At 39.7% G+C, this 21105-nt stretch overlaps 1 protein-coding gene across 3 annotated transcripts in view; it reads left to right on the top strand.

The window, feature by feature from the left end:
• tafa5l (TAFA chemokine like family member 5, like) overlaps positions 1-18725 on the top strand; it is a 33196-nt gene extending 14471 nt beyond the window's left edge. For all 3 annotated transcript variants that reach the window (XM_088369389.1, XM_088369391.1, XM_088369388.1), the window contains 4 exons: positions 3345-3494; positions 8535-8662; positions 15117-15175; positions 16963-18725. In XM_088369389.1, the coding sequence (XP_088225515.1) occupies positions 3345-3494; positions 8535-8662; positions 15117-15140 (302 nt within the window). In that variant the 3' untranslated portion in view covers positions 15141-15175; positions 16963-18725. The remainder of the gene's footprint in view (positions 1-3344; positions 3495-8534; positions 8663-15116; positions 15176-16962) is intronic.
• The last annotated feature ends 2380 nt before the right edge of the window (positions 18726-21105 follow it).

Below are 21105 nucleotides of genomic sequence, written 5' to 3'. Positions count from 1 at the left end.
TTTTTGCTAATGAGTAGTTTGTGTTTGCTAGTGTTGCAATTCTTTTTATTTCGTGTTCATGATCATCACTTGTGCCCTCTGGAGGCTGTTGCTCAAGCCTTTTGTAGATTGTTTAGGAGGTGTCAAAATATTTTTGTGATTAAATGGGTGTTGTTTCCATCGGTCGACCAATTTCATGTTTGTTATTTAGTACATATCCCGATAATTTCCTTCTTCTTCATGACGTGCCAAATATTTTTTCAGCTTCACAATTGTTTTCGACCCGTGGACTGGTTTCTACGCCACAATGGAAGACAAGTAGAGCATCTCAAAATTAGTCACAGCTCTTTTTAGAGAATTAAACTAAACACAATAAAAATGTCAGGAATTTACAGTGGCTGGAATCATAATTAGACTTCCTGAAAAGATAATAGACAATAGTAAAGTTGTGTACCCACTTATTGCTATGCTTACAGCAGAAAAAGTCGAGAATAACATCTTTGTGTTCGATTTAACGGGCCCAGATTTCATACCGAGTAAGTCAATTTGTGAGCAAATTGAGACAAAATGATCATAATAGTATTCCTACATTTTGTGGCATTTTTGTTTGGTTCATCGTGCACAGCGGGAGTATTCTGCTGTTCAATAAATATTTGATTACATTAGTTTTCTGTCAACAACAATCCACTCATCCATCTGTTGGATTAGCAAAACATGCACTCTCGTTCTCTTTCTCACAGCTGCAGCTGAGTTGAAATGGCTTTTTTTTAATGAAGCATTGTGCTGCCGTCTGAAAACATGTTTGTCAGTGTGGAGAATGAATTTTCGCACATTACCGTGGAAGCGACAAATTTTAGGCAAACTTTGAAAGTCACATTACATGGCAGATGCATGTGGGTCAATAATTTGACAGGGTGCGGCATGACCATATGTGAATGATCTATATACTGTTTTTCATAGAGCTCCACTTAAATGAGAAATTAATTTGTCTAATCAGGGTACTGTGACTGAATGACTGAATGCGTCAGAGACTGTGCAAAGCTGACCTGGTTGCCAAGCAACACAATAAGCATGGCGCACACTCAACCGAATCCCAGAAACTGATAGCCCATTTTCAGGACTGTGTTGTTTAATTGGCGCTTCAACTCCAAGCTCCATCAGGATGTGGCAGAAAAAAGTCCACTGGTGCTGACCTTTCTTTCCATCAATTAAGACGATAGATTGTCAACATTCGGCCATCATTGTAATGTAGTAGAGACACATTTCCAGTCGTTGGACAGTCGCTGAGTGTATCAAGGACAGATGGCAGCACACCGTTTCTGACATAAGCACACAGAAGAAAATGGGCCCAGGTTGCACCCAGATGCTGCCTTAAGATAACATGACTGCATACTGTTCCTTTAATTACCTCATTATGGCCACTCATTCTAACGTCTACATGCATCAGTGGGATCCTTCAACTCTTGCATCCTCTTTGAGGACCAAATGTTAAGATACTTGTGCTGCACTGTTCTGATGAGTGGGTAAGGTGCATTCTCCCTATTGAATGACATGAAGCCCCCGTCACATGAAACATATGTTGTCGGAATGATAGAGTACAAGGCGGCAGCGATACAAAGCGCCTTCCAACCTCCCCCGTTCCCACGGCCCACTCACTGCCACAAGCCCTTGCGCTACCCGTCTCTGCCTTCAGGTTTATTGCATGAAGCCCATTCATCTGTTCAATAGAGAAACGCAGCAGACAGCACTGATATCTCACATCACCTCCGCCCTCCCAGCAGCCATAAGCATAAAAGGGCTCGCCTCAGCAAAAGCAACATCGGCTGGGCTGAGAGGCGGTGGCGGCGGTGGTGTTGATGATGGTGTAAATTGAGTGAGCGGAATAATAAATACGCCACATTTCCATAGAGAGAGGCTCCCACGGATTGTATTTGTTTTTCTAAATTGCTGAAATGTATCACGGTGATTTTTCAGAGCCAACACAGTTCACACCAATGGCAGTTAAGATTAACCCTGAAGGTGGTAACGACTTCATAATCCAAGTTTTTATCATGCTTGGCTGGTGAGGGAAAATAATTGGCTCACTGAAATCAGGCAAAATATATATAGTATGGTTGAAAACAATCAATTTTGCAAATGTTGGTCGACCTCTATCTCATTTATTTGTTTCATTGTTTGGTTGGTGAAAATGTTGAGATTTTACTCTGTTCTCACCATGACTTGCAATTAAACCTCTTGAACGTCTCAGCAACTGCTCACAGCACCTCTTCAACTATTTGTGGTGATCAAAAACCTGTGTTTTGTCTTTTTGGGGGGCGACTTGATTATTTCCAGTTGAAGCTTTGCGAGTCAAGTTGCAAGAGTTTTAAAGAGTTTTTCTCATGGAAAGTGCAATATTGCTTCTCCGAGCTACTTTTATATTGCTATCAGTTTGCCACTGAAGGAAAAAGGCTTGACTGTGAATACACTTTGTACGTGGAATTTGTTTTATTTACAGTATTATACTCAACAATATTTAAGGTTAGCTTCTCTAAGGCAAGGAATTGCTTTCACTTGACAAAATCTGCTGTCTGTCGTCTTTCAGCTGAGCGCTGACGCGTTGTGATTACATGGTGGTTATTCATAGAACACAACAACCATTAGCGACTAATCGTTCTGTTAAAAGCACCGGCAAGACAACATAAAAGACAATTAAATAGCTTCCCTCTGGTTTTCAAGTCATTTCATTGACAGAACAACTGTCTTTATGTTTAATGCTTAGTGGAGATGGGAGCTTTGAAATGCCACACGAGGGAGAAAAGTTCATCATTGACATGCATTTTGACTTCCACTGTTGTGTACTGGTGTGATTTGTAATCAACTCACATTTCCTTGCGTATTTTTGTTTTCGCAAAGCAATAAAAATCTGTTGAAATAGTGTTGTTTCACATGAAATTACATCAAAAACGACAAAATAATATTTTGACTACCATGTCTAGCTTGTCTTCTACCTTTGAGCTCAAATCTGACAGTTTTTATTTTTGGTCTTCTCTTTGGGCAATTTTAATGTATTTTTATACAACATAAACTAATTTAGCAATGAAACTTGAAATGAAATCAACCCACAATGCCTTCTGCAATATTAGATGTTTTTCATGACAAATCTTTGACTTCAACTTCAGACAGTTTTGGGTGACGTTTAGAAAAAAAACTGTACTTGAAACAAAAAGGCATTCAAGCCATTTTTTGGCAGTCTGGGAGCAATGAAATCACTTTTTCCTATTTGAGGCTTTTGTCGCTGCCTTCCAACAGCACTTGTTCTGCAATGTGTCCATTAGAGGCTCATTATACTAATGCACTTTGCTGCTCACCGCTGTGCTTCACAGGCCAGTTGGCGGTGGGAACCTGCGAGATAGTCATGCTCAACAGGGACAGCAGCGTTCCCAGACGGACCATCGCCAGGCAGACAGCCCGCTGTGCCTGCCGGAGAGGTCAGATTGCCGGCACTACAAGGGCCAGGCCAGCATGTGTCGATGGTATGTTCTCAAAAACGTTTTGTGAGCTCTGTTATTTATTTTTCATCGTTTTCAAAGCCGTTGAAGATATATAATAGTATTAAAACGCCTTAAGAATGTCTTCTTTTGTTTTCAAGGCCGTTGAAGATATTATATAATAGTATTATGAAGCCATGTAGAAACTCTTCTTTTGTTTTTGGAATTTGTTTACGGTCCTAATCCAATTCTCCTGTCAGTCATCAAACCTCAATATCTCACTTTTTTTTGTTAGTTCTGTACAACATTACATCATTGTGCGACAGTTGGATTAGCAGCCGTAGATTTTTATCATGATATTTATATGACCTCTTAAATTAAAACTGAACTTCTCCATTTCGATCAAATGTGCATTATTTGATCTCAATTCTATTGTGTTGAATAAAGGCGAATTTCTCTTTTACTTTTCATTTTACTTTTAATTTGACTTAAAATGTACTTTTCATTCAACTTTTAATTGGATTATGACAGAGTCTGGAGCTCAGCTCAACAGTTGCGCTCTGAGCAACGCGTTCACCGTCCTATTCATTCACTTTAGTTGTTTCAAATGTGCTGTTAAATCAGCCTTCTCCTCAGCTGTTTATTAACGCCAGCTAAATAAGGATCACTCACGGCGCTGAGGGTGAGTTAGATAAGCTTTAATGCACGATGGCCTGTCTGGGTTATCAGACCATATCTGGTGGAACGTGACAGACGGGCTTTAACGGAGGTTGACACAGTCGAGCTGATTGGATCTCCCAATATCACAATGACATGCACCACGAACCCCATTAGTTCCAATGACTCATAGCATCTAATAGCCTCCACACCGCATGCCTGGCGTCACCTTCGTGGTTTTTAACTGCCTCCGACGCTCAACAGACGCACCCCCCTTGCCTCCCTCCAAACACTCAACAGATACGAATTAGCTTAGAGAGAACTATGATTAAAGCAGGCGGAAATTGATTTTCACTGGTTTCCCGCTGCACTGCACCCTGTACTCCATTAGTGGCCAGTGCATTAAAGACTGAATCTGTTGCTCGCAGCCTCATTGAAATGCTTCCCGCAGACAGCTGATGGGCTCCAACGTAGCAAAGCTTTTAAGTAGAATTCTTCATGTTGCGGGAGAAGGCAATGGGGCGAATTCCTTCCAATATTCTCTCTGACCTTTTTGCCCCAAGTATAGCGCTCCAATATGGATTACTATAGATGGGCTTTTGCCCTTCTAAGCATACCACTAAACTGAATCATGTTTATTCATTGATACCCCTCACTGACTCTTCAGAATATGTATTTTGGAATTTGTATTCTTTGAAACCTTTGTTGACAAACAAGGTCTTACTGTCTCGTGAGTCAATTTAACATTTTATTGAGGATTTCTATTATTTTAATCGTTCGACCGTAATTAAAACATACAGCCGCCTCCGCTCACTGTCCCACAAAACTGTCTAAAATGCTTTGCTTGATCGCTGGTTGTAGGCAGCAGCGGGTACTAAGCGTTTCGATCTTCCACTGTTGGTGATTTGAATCATTACAAATTGGACCAGATTAGTTTTTTGTCGTCCAGCATTTCTAGTGCTTGCTCATGACTGAAGGAAGTTAGGGATTACAAGATGGAGTTTAAACTTCAGCAAGTGTTCGCTCCCATCCTGAAGGTTTTACGCTGCTAAGCTCCTGTTCCAAACATCCGTTTTAAGTCATTTAAGACATTCCACCTGTAAATCCTCACAACTCTTGATGAGTTTGTGTCTTCTTGTGCGTTGTCTTGGAAGAGATTGGTGCTTCGACCTCCTTTAATTCTGATCAAAGTCTCTACATGCTTTCTCACACCTTGTTGGTGACTTTTAGCATTAATCTGCTTCCAAGAGAGAAGTAAGGCTTTCTTTTGCAGCCAAACCTCATGGATTTGAAACTCTAACTTTGCTGTAATGAACTGAAAGTAAAATCCATGTCTTACTTTCTCAAGTGTAGCCTTTGGCACATTTTCACATTTACAACAGCGTGCAGCTGGTGGCTTAATGAAAGAGAACTGGGCTAATATTTTGCATCTCCCCCATCCTGTTTGAATTCACACTTACTGACTCATGCACAAGTCCAACAAGGGGTAGATTTGTTTGATGAGAGATACAACTATTTTTTGTTTGTGATGACCATTGCAATAAGTATAGCGCAACTGTTGGAAAAGAATGGAGTGAAGTTTCATGGGCTAGTATAAGTTGCGTGTACTCTGCCCCAAGTTTTGTACCACAAACTGCTGCAGACTACTTAATAATTAAATTGTCGTGGGCATGTGAAGTCGTTTGAGACGATTCGGTGATTAGAGCTATACAAAAATAAATTTGACTAGACATGCTCAAACTTTCTTAATAACTTAACAGGCTAGGCTGGCTTGGAGGTGTAGTTGCTATTCTATTTAGTCTTCTCAAGGCATTTTAATGCTAATTTGTCAGAAAAAAATATTGCATATGTTCTTCTGCATAGATAGAAAACACTTTTGTAAGTAGAATTTTGAAATTTTGAATTGATTGTGCATTTTCACAATTTCATGCTCATTTCCATGTCTTTTATCTCATGCTTGGGGCACATTCAACTTTCTTTTCCTCTGTTTTGACCTTTTCCTGACAATGTCTGAACACTACATCTCCAAGCTCTAACGCTAATCTTTCCCCCAAGCTGTCTACTTTTCTCTGCTGGCACTCTGGTTGCCACACTGCCACACTATTATCGCATGTGGCTTGATAGTCGTCATGATAAGAGTCGGCAGTGAGACTGTTTGTGTTCTGGCTCCAAGCTCTTATGTACGTATTGCAAAGACGTCAGACATTTTACAGATACTCATTTTTATTTTGCCGGTAGTGCAGCCTCAACATTTCCCCATTGTTTTAATAAATATATAGATGTTTTCTACTGTACTAATTCCATGAGTGCTTGAAGCTCAATTATTGTGCTGTTCCCAGACATTTACATTATCTCCTCGACAAAGACAATTTTTTTAGCTAAGTTATTATTATTATTATTATTATTATTATTATTATTATTATTATTAATATGCATCATCGTGACTGAAGAGGCAGTCATTGGTATACTTTTATTGACAAGGCCCTGGATTACATGGCCTCTTATGCCCTGAGATCCAATGATCAGATGCTGCTTCCTGTTGTTTTTGCCCGCACACAGCTCTTTGTGCGTAGAATATTCTACAAAGAGACTCAAAGATGACTGCGTTTTTATCCTTAAATGCTTTTGTTGGGGAGCCTGAGGACTGTATCGGGCAGGGGTTGGGAACCTATGGCTCGCGAGCCAGATATGGCTCTTTTGCTGACTGCATCTGGATCGCGGACAAATCTGATATCTGTAGACCTATTGAAGTACTATCTATTAGTCCTGGCGATGGCATTGGCTTTATTCCTTATTACAAGTCGATCGGTGTTGTATTTCCTTTCTCCTAGCATTAAAAAACACTGAAGAAATAAGGGAAAAATACTGTTACTGAACAAAATAATGAACATGAGGGTAATCCACATTTTATTTTCAATGTCAAAACATAACTACCAACTAAAACTCAATTGGACAAGTTGGAGCGCTTCAGCTTTTCACAGCCTGGAATAAGTCATGGCATCGCACTGAAGAAGTAACAAGGTCACCGCACAGTGCGGCAGCCTGAAGACGCATTTATTTTAATCTGACCTCCACCATTCTGGGATGAAGTCGGACGCGCTCCCTGGTTAGTCAGCATTCCCGCCGCTTTGCCAACTCAGCTCTTTTATATTCTCTCAGCTCTGGAAATTGAGTTTTGCTGGCCCAGTCATGTACTCTGAACTACATGTGCAACTGACTGATAAATTTGCACTCTGACTGACGCATGTTAGAATGAAAATTCAAAGAGGGTTTTCTGGAGAAAGGCCACTGGAGCATTTCTGTGGGCTTAACTGTGAAATTCCAGGTACGACTTATAAATAGGCTCCTTGCAAATAGTACTCCTTGTTGGGCTTGTTGAGATAACCCATCACCAGGTGGTTTTATTACTCTGCTGATGAGATAAACCATATTCATTGAAGCAAACTTGAAATGCTCTTGTGGTAACACCCGCTCTTCTCGACGTTCGACAATCATCATCCCTTTCTTTCAATTTGCCAACTATGGTACCTTGTTCCACAAAAGGCTACCCATGGGCGGGAAGAGGGAAGTAGGAGTGTTGGACCCGGCCAGGTCCGTTGAGAGCTGATAACCTTTCCCTGTTTTTTTTTTGCACACTGTGTAAAGAACAATCAGCGCTTATCATTGTGCACCACAGGCGGATGCTAATTCAATGTCACGCAGACACAGCTCAGAGGGGCTATGAGAGCATCGCTCGCAAGATGACAACGCCCTCGTCGTCTGCAGCAGACTGATAGCTTGAATGTGCCGGTTTTCTATTTGCCTTTTTTAATCTGCTCCTCTTTCCATGATGTGCTCTGAAAATGATTAGGAAAGTTAATATCAGGGTCAGCACTTGTCACATTAACACAAATATTGAAGTAAAAATAATTAGAATAATAATCGAAACAAATGTCCACAGCAAACGACAATTATGTAAGAGAAGAAAATTTGTGTGTCATTAGTAGGTAGTGGACAAATATATTAATAAGAAATTTTATGTGAATTTTGATAAGACATAGCCCATATTTATTAGTTCAGTTTGAGTGTGGTAAAGGAGAGTGGAACCTTTAAAGTCAAGTCAAATACTAGACTTGGGTGTGATTCAATCATGCTTACACTAATTTGCAATTCAAGAATATTAAAAATATTTTATTGAATTATTTCCTATGGGGAAAATATAAAATAAAATCGAATCCTCAATTATCTTGAACACATTGTATTTAGTGTTTCTGGCAATTACATGAATGAATAGATCCATCCATCCATCCATCCATCCATCCATCCATCCATCCATCCATCCATCCATCCATCCAGCCATCCAGCCATCCAGCCATCCATCCATTCTCAACATTTTTTTAGCACAATCATAAAGATGCTGCCAGATTAACCCATGTCCCTCCTCTCCAGCGAAAATTGTGCGGAGTCGTCAGTGGTGTGAGATGATTCCCTGTGTAGAGGGCGAAGTTTGCAGCCTCCTTTTCAACCGCTCGGGATGGACCTGCACCAGAAGCAGCGGACGCATCAAGACCGTCACGGTAATTTCAAACTGCATGATAAACGGCGGTATTTATTTTTGATGCGAGGGAATGGATGGTTCAACTGATGCATGAGTGATTTTACTTTTTTTCAATGAACTTTTGAAAATGATAGCCCCTCAAAACAAGCTTTGTTTTCACTTAGAGGGCATCATATGACATTTCATTGTGACGTCACACATTGGGAAACAAACCCTTCCAAGACAAGAGCTGGTCACTTGTGCTTTGTTTAAGAGAACCAAATGTTTAGTAACTTACCTTATTAGTGTTTTGATTCATACAGATTTTATTTTAATTTTATTTTCCTTGATATAAAAAAAATCTCCATGCATTCAGATTAATATTGGGTGGCGACCAAACAAAAGCAGTTTTAAAAACATTTCACTTAGCACAAAATTACGCAAGAACCGAGACTCCCGAGTCATCGTCTCAGGAAAGTTGAGTCTCTCTCTCTCTCTCTCTCTCTATAATGTAAATATAGAAATGCTAGGGCAGCATAATATCACAAAGGATTATTATTTATGGTGCAAATCAACAAATAACAGACTATGACCAAAGATGTAGTTTGATAAATTAACGTGTTTCATGTCCTCATGAAATTGACATGATGGAAACTGCCGTCATGGTCAGGTACACACACGTCGGAAGTCAAGCAGCTGCTGGGTTTTTGTTGGTCTTTGTTGCCGCTTCCTTTCTCACTTGCACCTTCTTGTCTCTCGCTCATCCGCCTCCTCTGTCCGACCCCCTCGGGCATCTGCGGCAAATTTCATGCATGCTTTGCACTTGTGTCCTAATCTATTCTGACAGCATACTTAGGTTCATATTTGTGTAGTACGTGTACTGTTTGTGTGTGAGCGTGTGTATGCACGTGTGTGTCTGTATGTGCTACATATAGTACAAATGAAATGCTGCCCTGCATCTTTTCAATTACCATGGCTTGGGACAGGTTTGGTTGGTTAATTGTGATGCTGGTGATGGTTTACAAGGTTGTGAATTATAAGACATGAAAGTAGGGTTATGTAAGCAAGCAATGTACATAGCTGGTCGCTGAGTGTGAAATAAGATCCATAGTGAAGCTTAATTGATACTGAACCAGCCACTTTATAGACGACTCTCTTTCACTGTCTCCTCTTTTTTTCATTTAAGCGGTGACACACTCATCCACCCCCCAACACACACACACACACCAAAACAGATATTCTGTGCCAGTTCATAATTGGAACGCAGGTACAGCAATAGATGCAGCATTTGACCCTTAAAATGAGGTCAGGTCCTGTCATGTCTGGTGGAGCACACATTTTCCCAAAAACATAGGTGTTCTTTGAGGGCACTATAAGTCCAGCGCCGCATGAAGGTGAAACATCATATTGAATATTTTGATTTTTATATTTATTTTTTTCTATTTTTATACTTCAACAAAATCGCGTAAACGTTTAAGAGTTTCCAACAGGCGTCTGCTTTTGTCCAGCAAAATGTCAGGTGCACCGCGGGTGTGTCAATGCAAACATCCTCGTTATGCGTAAAAGCTCAGCATAGCATTGCCAAATTTCCCAAAACGAGGCTTGTTTTGACACGGAAATCAAGATGTGGCAGTTTTCATGTGCAAATGCACCTGTGCTGTCACCAAATCTAGAGTCTTCAAGCATGAACTTTGGGAGGACAATGTAGATTTGTGAGGGCTGCTAATGACCCCAATCTTATTCATGCGCGGCTCTGCTACGTGGACCGAGCCTTTAAAATGCTGACATCGTCCCTTGGAAGTTTTGTGAGCCATTTATATATGTCATCGTTGGGTTATGTTGAGACCAGTCTATGAGTTTTCATTTAACGATAATAATATTGCAGGGGTCATTTTAACCGATTTCTAATAACTTTCTAAACTGTCCAATTTAGCTCCCACAAAGCATCTTAGTGGTTTCATTCAGTATATTTGCACCTACATTATTGTGATGCATTTTAGTTCTTGATGCTGTATTATTTATTGTACTTCAATGTGCAGAGAGCACCTCTTGTAAAAAAGAGCTCTCAACATGAATGAGCACCATTATGGAAAAAAATACTCTGATTAGGTCATTACAAGCACAGTTCATTGAATAGAATACATGTGACAGTGAGAGGACTAACGGTTGTCTCTTGAACAACATCTTTTACTGATGGGTACTTGCTTTAAAAATATGCCTAAAGTATTTGAAATAGTCTCAATTCCTTTCAGCCAGAAAGTGTTGTTGAGTAATTTCCGTACTAAAAGCCATTAGAGCAATATTTACATCGTTAAAATTCAATGAAAAACTAGTGGGTTCCTGGTATTAAATATGAATGGCTTGCAGCATATGCTGTGTTCTCCAACAGTCTGTCCCTGTACTCTTTCAGTCTCATTTGTAGATGAATTTGATCTTTTGTAACAGCAAGTCACCCAAACAACGTAATAGACATCAAATGTGATGAGGTCAAACAAGCTTTTACTTTTTATAACAACCCTTTTTGGAATCCATGTAATTCTACTTTAAAATTAGCCAAATGACCGTGTGTTCAACTTTGCTTTTCATGCGCATTCTGTTGTTGAGTCTTCGTCATACACTAGACGACAACACCGGGCTATTATTTTTGCCAGCCAACTTGGCAACGATGCTTAATTGCCGCTGGCCATGGATTGCTGCTATCGGTAGTGTGGTGACAGCATTCATTTATGTGGATTTTATACTGATAAAAATGGAAAATGCAGCGGAACCTGCAAATTCAAATGGCCAAAAGATTGGAGAAATCTAGAAAAAAATATATATACACCAAGAGGCAAAGTTTGAGCTCTAACCAAGTTTGGCAGATAAACATCACTTTGAGTTAACATGACTCTATTCTGTAAGATCACGTCCTTAAGGCGAGTAGGATCGTTTTATGCCGAGCGATAAATGCTTTTATGTTCCTTTAGATCAAACAAGTCAAGTAAGTCAAGCATGTACCAAGAAGATAGTTGAACTTTTTTTTTCTGTGGGACGCGGTGATCTGAGCATCCGTCTTGGAGAGAGCATGCGGAGTGATGTAGAAAATATGTTCATATAAGCTCGATTGATACCTGCTGTATGGAAGAAAAACTGTGTGACAAAAGCCCATCTTTGCACGATTCATTGCATGGACTTTTTTTGCTTTTCTCTAGTGTAGCTAATGTTTGTTTGTTTGTTTGTTTGTTTGTTTGTTTGTTTGTTTGTTTGTTTGTTTGTTTGTTTGTTTGTTTGTTTGTTTAAGTACAGTTTGCATTCTTTGGCAGTGGTGTTTCTTTTTGTCAGCTCTGGTCTGGAGGTCTTTTCTTTCTCTAGTGTGTCAGAGGCTTTATGCGTCCACTCGTGTTGTCACATCAAGCACACTTTATTTTTCTGCTCTTTTTGACGTTCTGTCATCGGCAGCCTTTGAACTGCCATTTGTGTTTTAGCTCGTCTCCAGAGCGTCATCTGGTGTGAAATTGTAAGAGCTATCAAAAATGTCTAGTTATGTCCAAAGGCTACATTTCAACACTGGCTCTTTATAACACTTGGGGCAAAGAAAAGCCTTTCACTGGGTGAGATTTGCTAAAGCTCTCAGAAACACCGTAGACTTTATTTTTATTTATTTTTATCCTGATAAAACTACTAGTGGCATTGAGGCAGCATGATGGAGGAGTGGTTAGCCTCACACTTCTGAGTTTTGAGGCTTAAATCTCAGCTTTGGCCCAAAGTCCTTCTGAAGTTAATATTGTTTGTTGGTGTAAGTGCTTGTCTTTATCTGTCATGTGACTGGCTGGTGGTGTGCCCAAAAGTCAAGTAGCTCATCTGCAACTCTAGTGGAATTTTTTTATTGACTTGTGTGTTTGTTAAAAGCTAAAATAATTTAACGTAGCAAACAAAAAAACAGCAAGATTATCGATTCCTTTGCATTAGTTGGTTTTATGACCACACCTGGACGCATTGGATTCACAGTCTCACATTCAGGAGCAAAGCATTGCTCACATATTTGTTTGTCAAATTTTGTTTGTTGAGAACTACTTGAGATCGCAGCGTGAAGCAGAGATGGTATTTTTTTTCACTCTGCTTTGGTGGTTTCTCTTCGCAGATTAAAAATGCATAGCTACTTATCAGATGAGCTTAGGTTTGTGAAGCACAATGAGGTTTTTAAGAAAGTACTTTGATCTTGAATTACGCCATGTTGATGAAAGAAATAACTAATTCATTCCCTTTTCATATTTCAGCACTGATCTTCACTGGCGCCTTCTCCAAAAATCAGACGGCCCGCCTCATTTGAACTGCGAGACTTTATCATTTATTTACAGCACTGGATGTTTACAAGTCATGTTAAAACAGGGGCACCTCCGGCTCAGAGAGGAGGTCCAAAATTGTTGATTGCATTACACAGCAAAGTACTTGTGAGAGAAGCTCCCTCATCCTTGAGCGCCGGAAGGAAATCTATGTTTTCCACGTCCAGTCTTTTTCACGTTGCAATCTTGTTAGCAGCCATGGATGATGCGCTCTGGTTTCATGGGCCCAGTTCTTCTCGTCTTGCGGGACCACATTCACCTTGTTAGCCTTTCAATTAGCAGTAGCAGTTCATCGTTCTGCTCTCATCTGCTGCCTCAGCACTCCAACTTCAAGAAGGTCCCCGATCGATGACTTAAACCTGAGGAAAGAGACAAGGTGCTCCATTGTGAGCCCAGATAGTGTGAAACCTCAAATGAGGTACACAAACTCTTCCGTAAGATGCTCAACCTACTGCTGTGCTACAGGAAAATGTTATCTTTTCCATTGTGAAACATTCAACAATAAGTAACATTCTTGAAAGTCTTTGTGATCATCTGTAAAAAACCACTTAAATGAAATAAATCAATATTCATCATTAGGTTTGGGGTTAGGGTTATTGGTTAAGTGTCGTAGTACGGTTTCAAACTAAAGTCACCTTTACAACCTAGGGTTAGGGTTTCAAAGTAGGGTTTTAAACTAGGGTTTGGGTTTCGTAAAAGGATTCGAAACTAGCCTTAAGGTGTCAAATTAGGGTTAAGGTTTCAAAGGAGGTTTTCAAATTAAAATTAGGGTTCCAAAGTAGGATTAGGGTTGAGTTGTGTTGGGGTTAGGGTTATTGGTTAACTGCCATAGTACGGTTTCAAACTTAAGTCAGCTTTTCAAACCACGCTTTGGGTTTCGTAGAAGGGTTTAAATCTAGGGTTAAGGTTTCAAACTAGTAGTCGGTTTTCAAAGTAGGGTTTCAAACTAGGGTTGGGAATAGGTTTAGGGTAGTTGGGATTTAAAGTGTTGAAATCATCATTAACTAAATTAATCCCAGATTTAAAAATAACGCTGCTGAAAGAATTAAATAATAAAGCCATATTTCCATTTTCTGTATGTACAAAAAATTTCGATTCCTTGGTGGTCATCATAGTTTTTTATGGCATAACTGATCAAGACAATGTCAAAGATAAAAAAAAAAAAATAAATACAGTTGTCGAGTTCATCCATTGGATGCTGATTGAGCTGACTTCTGTGACATGAATATTGAGATTCCGATTCAGCTGTAAATCTACATTGGTTCTTCTGAAAAAGCTCTGACAAAATCTCTTTCTCTCAAACTCATCTTGACATGGGGCCTCTCTATAACCGTATCCCGTCCTCATCTTTGCCCATCTGAAGGGTTAACAAGATTTAGCAATCCATCGTGTTTGTTCCTTTTATCCACCCACCCCTTTCGGAGCTGCTCCTTGAATTAAATAGAAAGCCAGAGGTTTGCTTTGCAGATTCCATTGCGGCTGTCGTGGCTTTTATCCCTTTGGGCGTGCTCATTTTCTCCCTTGTTTTGATTTAAAGATGCAGTAGAAGTACTTAGCATTTAGATGACATGCCGGAGAGAGGTGTGATGGATCAACAGCTCTTCAGAGGGATGAATCCGTCACCAGCCTGGGCCAGGCCCAGTGAGTCGATCCTACAGATGGACGAAGCGAGTGACAGATCACAGGACAGCAAGCCGGGTCGGCTGCGGAATACCAAGTCCGCGGGCGCGAGCGAAACAGAACGCCTGGCACGGCCAAGAGGAAAGCAGCGGAATGCCAATGCGGGCTCTCCGACGCTCGCCTCGCCGTGGCTCCTCTGATTGGCTAAACACATCATTAGCTTTGTGATTAGGATTAGCCGAGTCATTATCTACACAAAAGTGGCTCATTCACCAATATTAAGATGACAAGGAACCTGTTTTTTCCCCACCACTTGAGGGGAAAGACATTGTCGACAATTAAGCCATTGCTCACAGTGTACCTCTTTGTGAAAGTCAAGCGAAATTAAAAGCGTACTTAGTAACCTTCTTCTTCCATTGTTTCACCTTGGCCATAATTGCAAGACATACCATCTGTGCTTTTAAATGAACATATGTTGTGCGCCAAAGGCCAGCATGTTGAATGAAGGTTCAATAAAATGTTCCTTTAATGCCAATTGCCTTTCTTTTGCAGCCCTGGCCCAAAGAGCCATCATAGGATGCAGCGCTGGGAAAAAGACAACCTGGAGCTATGTGAGTATTACATTTATTCACTGAAGACAAATGGGAGTGTATACGAATCCTTGTCTTTGACTTTGTTGTACAAGTAATATATGCCATTATGATTATGGATTTAATCTGTTAGAATTACTTATTGGATGAAAATAAGTGGTAAAGTTTTCTTGAAGTGCACACATTTTCTGGGATGTGGAACTGGCAATTATTTCTAGATTTTATTTGTTCTTTTTTGCTATATATCATCGAACCATGTTTTCGAGTAACTAAAGCATACTCAGAAGCAATTGATCGCATTTGTCTACTAATTTGCAGATCTTGTATTAAGTTTGCAAAAAAATAAATCATAAAACACAAAATGTACTCCACTGTTCACACTTTCTTTGTATTGAGCCACTTTATGCTAATATACAATTTTTTTTTTTTTTCCCCATGTGCAGTTGCATTGTCCATCTCACAATCCTCCAAGGCACAACCCACATAATACAACACATAATTGAAAGTCATATCTAAACGAGTTTTACTCTGTCTGACTTTGCTGGGAGGTTTACATCCCTTCCCCTTTTCAAAAAAATAGAAAACATAACAGACATTTAGCTTAGTTCTTTTCCCGGAGCTGTGTCTGTGAAGTTTTTATTTTCGACAAAGCCAGAGGCTTTTGGAATGTGCAAGCTTTACTCCAAGATTGATTTTCCCTCTTCCGCTGAGAAAACAAAATGAATCATGCACAATTACCAAGGACACTGAGAGAAAGCGAATTGGGGGCACCATAAATATTTATTTGCCAGCACTGGGAATTTGTGTGATACTATATGGATTTGCAAAATCACATTTAGGTGTCTGAATGATTTATGTATACGATCCTGGGTGTCAAATTTGTCTCATCCATGTATACATAAGCATTTACATCTTTATCCATAGTAGGCTATTAATCATTCAAATGGTTTCTTGATCAGATGATTGGCTTTTACACTTAAAACATGCATATATAAAGAATCTGATGTTTTCTCTGAGGAGCTCCACTGCAAAACTTTTCTACAGTATTTGCTCTCATCGATCATTTTTCTCAATCTATAAAAATGTATGCAATGGGGTTAATTTAGTAAATGGCATACAACTCAAAGGAATGGAATACATGGCTCTACATAAGTATATATACAATTTAATGGTACTTTACTGATTAAAGTGCCACTCACAGAAAAACAAGTGTGCGTTTCCAGTTCAGCTTATAGGTCACATGCACCCAGGGGGGGAAATGGGATATGGGGGGATAACACTATCGACGCCACTACACCATCATTTTGTAAGCTGTCAAATGTTATTCGTAGTATATGCCAAGCTTAATTGCTGTTTTAGCCAAGCAATTTGGGTGAAGTTCAGCAGAAATATATTTTTTCTGTCAGTCTTCAGCTATTATACCCAAAGTTGTCGTAGTTGGGTTTAAAACAAAATAAAGGTGACAGTGTGAGTGTATTGACAGCCAATTAGGGAACTGTGTTATTTGGTTAGCTACACACTTTGACAGTAGAAGAAGAAAGCCCATCGCCCATTTTCAAATGCTGTGAATCAATTTTGCTTTTGCTTTGTAAAACTAAAGCAATTTCTTGTTTATACAATATGATTACAATGCAAAATTTTATTACCTATCATGGTTATGTGGTTTTGCAAATGCGCCCTTATAATTATCATGAAGTGGGAGGACAAAGTGTCATCAGACACCAATTATATGCCTTGTGAGTCTGTACAGTGCTTTTGTGTCTCATCCTTTGTGGTTTCGTTTTTTTTTTTCTTTTGTTCTTCACCAGGTTCCCCGATCCATGCTGTGAGACGAGCTGCTGTGGCCAATCACTACGGAACATTACAACTCGTAACCAGGCCTTGAGCATCTCTCCTTTTGGCTTTTTCTTTTCTGATTGTTTGAGCATCAACCTTGGCTCTTGACAGCAACTAGATTTATGGACAAAACATTGAGACAACTCCTTTGTATGAGCGGTGACATATTCTTCATTCTTCAGTATTGACCATGAGGACACTGTCAGCGAGACTTTATGAGAAGATCTTTACAAAATCCCTTCATCATCTTTCTTTGCCACTGTGAGGCCATCCAAGGTGATTTTCCAAACATTCCTACAACACTGACTCACTATTGACTTCACTGATGAGTCTGCGAGACTCACCTGCATGTAGCCAGCAGACTCTCAGTGTGAAAGGAAAAACACATTTTGAGCATTACTGAGGTGGGCACATCACATGTGAAAATGATGAACTCATGCCTAACCTACCCAGTCAACAAAGGTCACTACATGGTCTCATGAGGCCATTTTTAATGACTAATCATACAATGTGCTTTTTGTTTCTGTGATTTTTTTACATAGTAGTTGAGTATTTTGTCAATGAAGCTCACTTCATCAGAAGCATTTATGGGAGCAGACCCTTGGCTCAGTGTGTGTGTGTGTGTGTGTGTGTGTGTGTGTGTGTGTGTGTATGTGTGTGTGTGCGCGTGCGTGCGTGCGTGCACGCGTGCGCGCGTGTGTGTACGTGCGTGCATGAATGCGTGCTTGCGTGCGTGTACATCCAGGGATACTCTATAAAATAAATTATATCAAACTGCATTATTCATACGCTTGTGTATTTTTGGCCACACCCAGCCTTGAATGCTACACAGACTCGCATTAGGGCCCTACTGTAAAGAAAAGGGAAAAATAACTCTACTACCAGAATAAAATTCTACGACAGACCTATAATTACGAGCAAAAATAAAAGATCAAATAAAAATTCACAAACATACACAAAGTTCCCCAACTATTTTTTCCACCAATCCTTCTCATAATTATCTTTTTTCTTTTCAGTGTGGCCCAAATATTCCTTCGTAGATTGTACACTCACACTAAATTGTGTCATTGTGTTAAAAATGCAATGTGTTTTCCCATTTTGTTTTTTCATTTCGTCCTAATTTACACAAAGAAAATTTTGTATTCTGGGGTCCTGCATTATGATTTAAAGTCTCCACTCTTCTTATGAAAGTTTGACTGAAACAACAACAACTGAATCGGAGAAAAAAAAAAGGAATAATACCGTATAAGAAAAGGCTGTTTTTTTATTCTTTCCAATGAAGTTGAACTGGAGCAAAAATCACCAAAATATAGCAGATGATAATACAGTCTACTACATAATTCATGACAATGCATATTACATTACAACAGTTGCCGTCAGCCGTCGTGCAGGGGATAATCCACAGTGATGGGGTGCGGTTATTGCTCCGCTCCAAGCGGACTTTTTCCATACCTACATACTGCATCATGAATATTCCAGCAAAATGTTTGTGAAAGGGGAAGCAGAAAGCTTGTTGTATTTCAAGCTTCAGTGAATCCTACAGAAACATAAGACGTGACAAACAACTCAAGAAGGTCACTATCACTAAACTTGAAAGGTAACTTGAAAAGGAAAGAATCTGTTTTATAAAATGTATTTTATCCCAACAGGCAGTTTTTTATGTAACTATCACACAAGTGTAAAAATAAGTGAACTGATGTAAAACATGAACACAATAAAACCCTAATTTGGCCTACTCTTGACTGTTCAGACTTCATGGAAACTCTCTGGTGTACTCCATTTGGGTCATGGTGAAAGTGCAAAACAAGGAAGCATGTGGCACTAAAACAGCTTGATGATAGTACTAACTTCAAAAATATATCTTAGATTAGACTATGGATGGGGAATAACTTGCTTTAGAGTTGTTCTCCGAGTATGTTTCATCATTGTCATTAATGCAGCCTGGTTGACATTCCTCCATGCCGCTCTCGCCTCTGTTCCTAAAATCTCAATCACTTAGCCCAGATCTGTACCACCGTTGATTTCACCTCTTGCTTTTTATTTCTTTTCTTTAACATTCTGTTGCAGGGAATTTTAAAAAAAGGGATTTGATAATGTATTTTTACCAAGATGAAGAAAGTGCAGATATCTGCACACAAATCGAGAGTGCAAAAGTAATTGTGAATGTACGTAGGCTATTGCAAAGCTGAAAATGGTACTTAAGTACTTTGTTTTGCAGGATTGCAGGGAAAAAAAATAATAGGAGGAGCAAAGTACAAAATGTTTTATTCTGAAGGCAAAATTTAGGCTTGAGACATTTTGGCTAAATTCTAAACTGTTCAATCTCATGATTATTGCATTGTGTTCCTTCAGCAGAATTCTAGCCCAAATCTGAGGAATCAAGATCAACCTAACTTGGGCACAAGCCAAGCATCTCAGCTTTGGAACAAAGACTACTGAATCCCAAATTGATCTCAGCCTGAGCCTAATGAGGCGCTCCGACCACAACCACCAGCAAATTAGCATTCATGTGGAACTAAAAATCTATTTACTGATCCATTAGCTCAGCATAGTCCGAATGATTTGCAGGTGATGACTCACCGGGAACTTGGGTTAGTTAGGGATTCGTCGCTAAAGGTACAAAAGGATGGTCTAAGGCTTAAGCCCTAAGGCATGAAAGGGGATTAAAAGAGGTCAAGTCAAGTCATGTTGCATTGCGGAAGTCGCACCTTTTCCCAACCACAGTAATTGCTGTGTTTTTACATGATTCCAATTCTGAGCAAGTTTTTTGTTCACTTCTCAGGAGCTAGCTCTGACTTTGCAGAGAATGGAAGTACCGTTGTCACATAAAATCAACTGAGCTATCGCTCAAACTAACAGCTGCAAACAATTGCGGCCTGGACCAGAGCAGAGCAACGCCGGCTTATGTGATGAGTGACTGAAAGAATTAAAACTAGTCAAGTTTTCATTTGAGAATAGTGCTGTGGAAATGGCCTCTTGAACTAAGCATGGTATGCATCAATTACTGAGTGAATCAGACCTGTTGTCTCAAATAATCCATGTCAGACTCATCACCATTCATACAATTTTGTGTCTGTACAAGCATCTGAGCCTTGCAGTAATAATCAAACACAGTCTTACAAAAGCAAATTCTGAATTAATATTATCTCTGACCGGCGGCACGGTGGCGCACTGGTTAGCACGTCCACCTGGACGGTCCAAAAATGTAATATTCAACTAAAGAATATGATCAAAGGTTAGGACTCATTAGCGTGTCGCATCTGAGTAACTTTAAAATCTGTTTATTACATATTGTTGTTTCAGCATATATTGGAGTCCCTTTGCGGCACTTCCACACTAAAGTGGAGCAAGCTCCGGAGAGAAGCTGAAGGTATAAAATGGTCGTTTTGCTCGAGCTACAGAAGCTAATTTATCATTCTCTAGGGGTCAGGCGACGCTCTCTTGGTCGTGAATTTTAATGTTGTTTTTTATGGCTCTTAATAAACTCGATTTTGCTGCGGGCGCTTACACAGAGAAGCACAGCATCCTTCACTCAGCTCACTTAAGGAGAGGGAGCCAAATTTAGCCTACAGAGCTATGTTGTGCTGTATTATGGAATGTAGTGAGGTGAAATATTGAGGTCATTAGACGCAGTACGGAAGTCATTCCGATACGTATGTTGAATCCTAATTTTGTTTTATACAGCACTAAGGCTGAGAATGAATTTCCAGTTGTAATGATACGTTTTCCTTCAAATTAAGATTCCTATTTGCAAATCTGTGTTTGTCATAGCCTTAAAACAAACCCAGCTGCTTTCTAGAGAACTGTTAAAAGGAGTTACCATTATTCATGCTAGAGGCATAGCTAAGATTGTAAGTTTGGGACTGCTCTTCACAATGTTGCTGTTTCAAGTTGTGTTTGTAGGAAATTGCTGAATCACCTTCATTTTTAATCCAAAACATAATCACAGAACCATCATGGACCTTCCCTGCTAGGTCTTTTTGCAGCATGAAACTGAGCTTTGTTAACACTCGCTCAGAGATTTGGCTGCTGACAGATGGTTGTAAAATTGTGTGTTCATTGGACTATGTAATGTAAAGCCAGCATTAGACGCAATGCACCAATGTGTAATTTTC

This window comes from Syngnathus floridae, chromosome 2 (assembly GCF_059516105.1).
Source record: "Syngnathus floridae isolate MCC-2025c chromosome 2, RoL_Sflo_1.0, whole genome shotgun sequence".
Taxonomy (NCBI): domain Eukaryota; kingdom Metazoa; phylum Chordata; class Actinopteri; order Syngnathiformes; family Syngnathidae; genus Syngnathus; species Syngnathus floridae.
The sequence above is the reverse complement of the archived record's forward strand: the minus strand, read 5'-3'. Positions and strand labels throughout refer to the sequence as shown.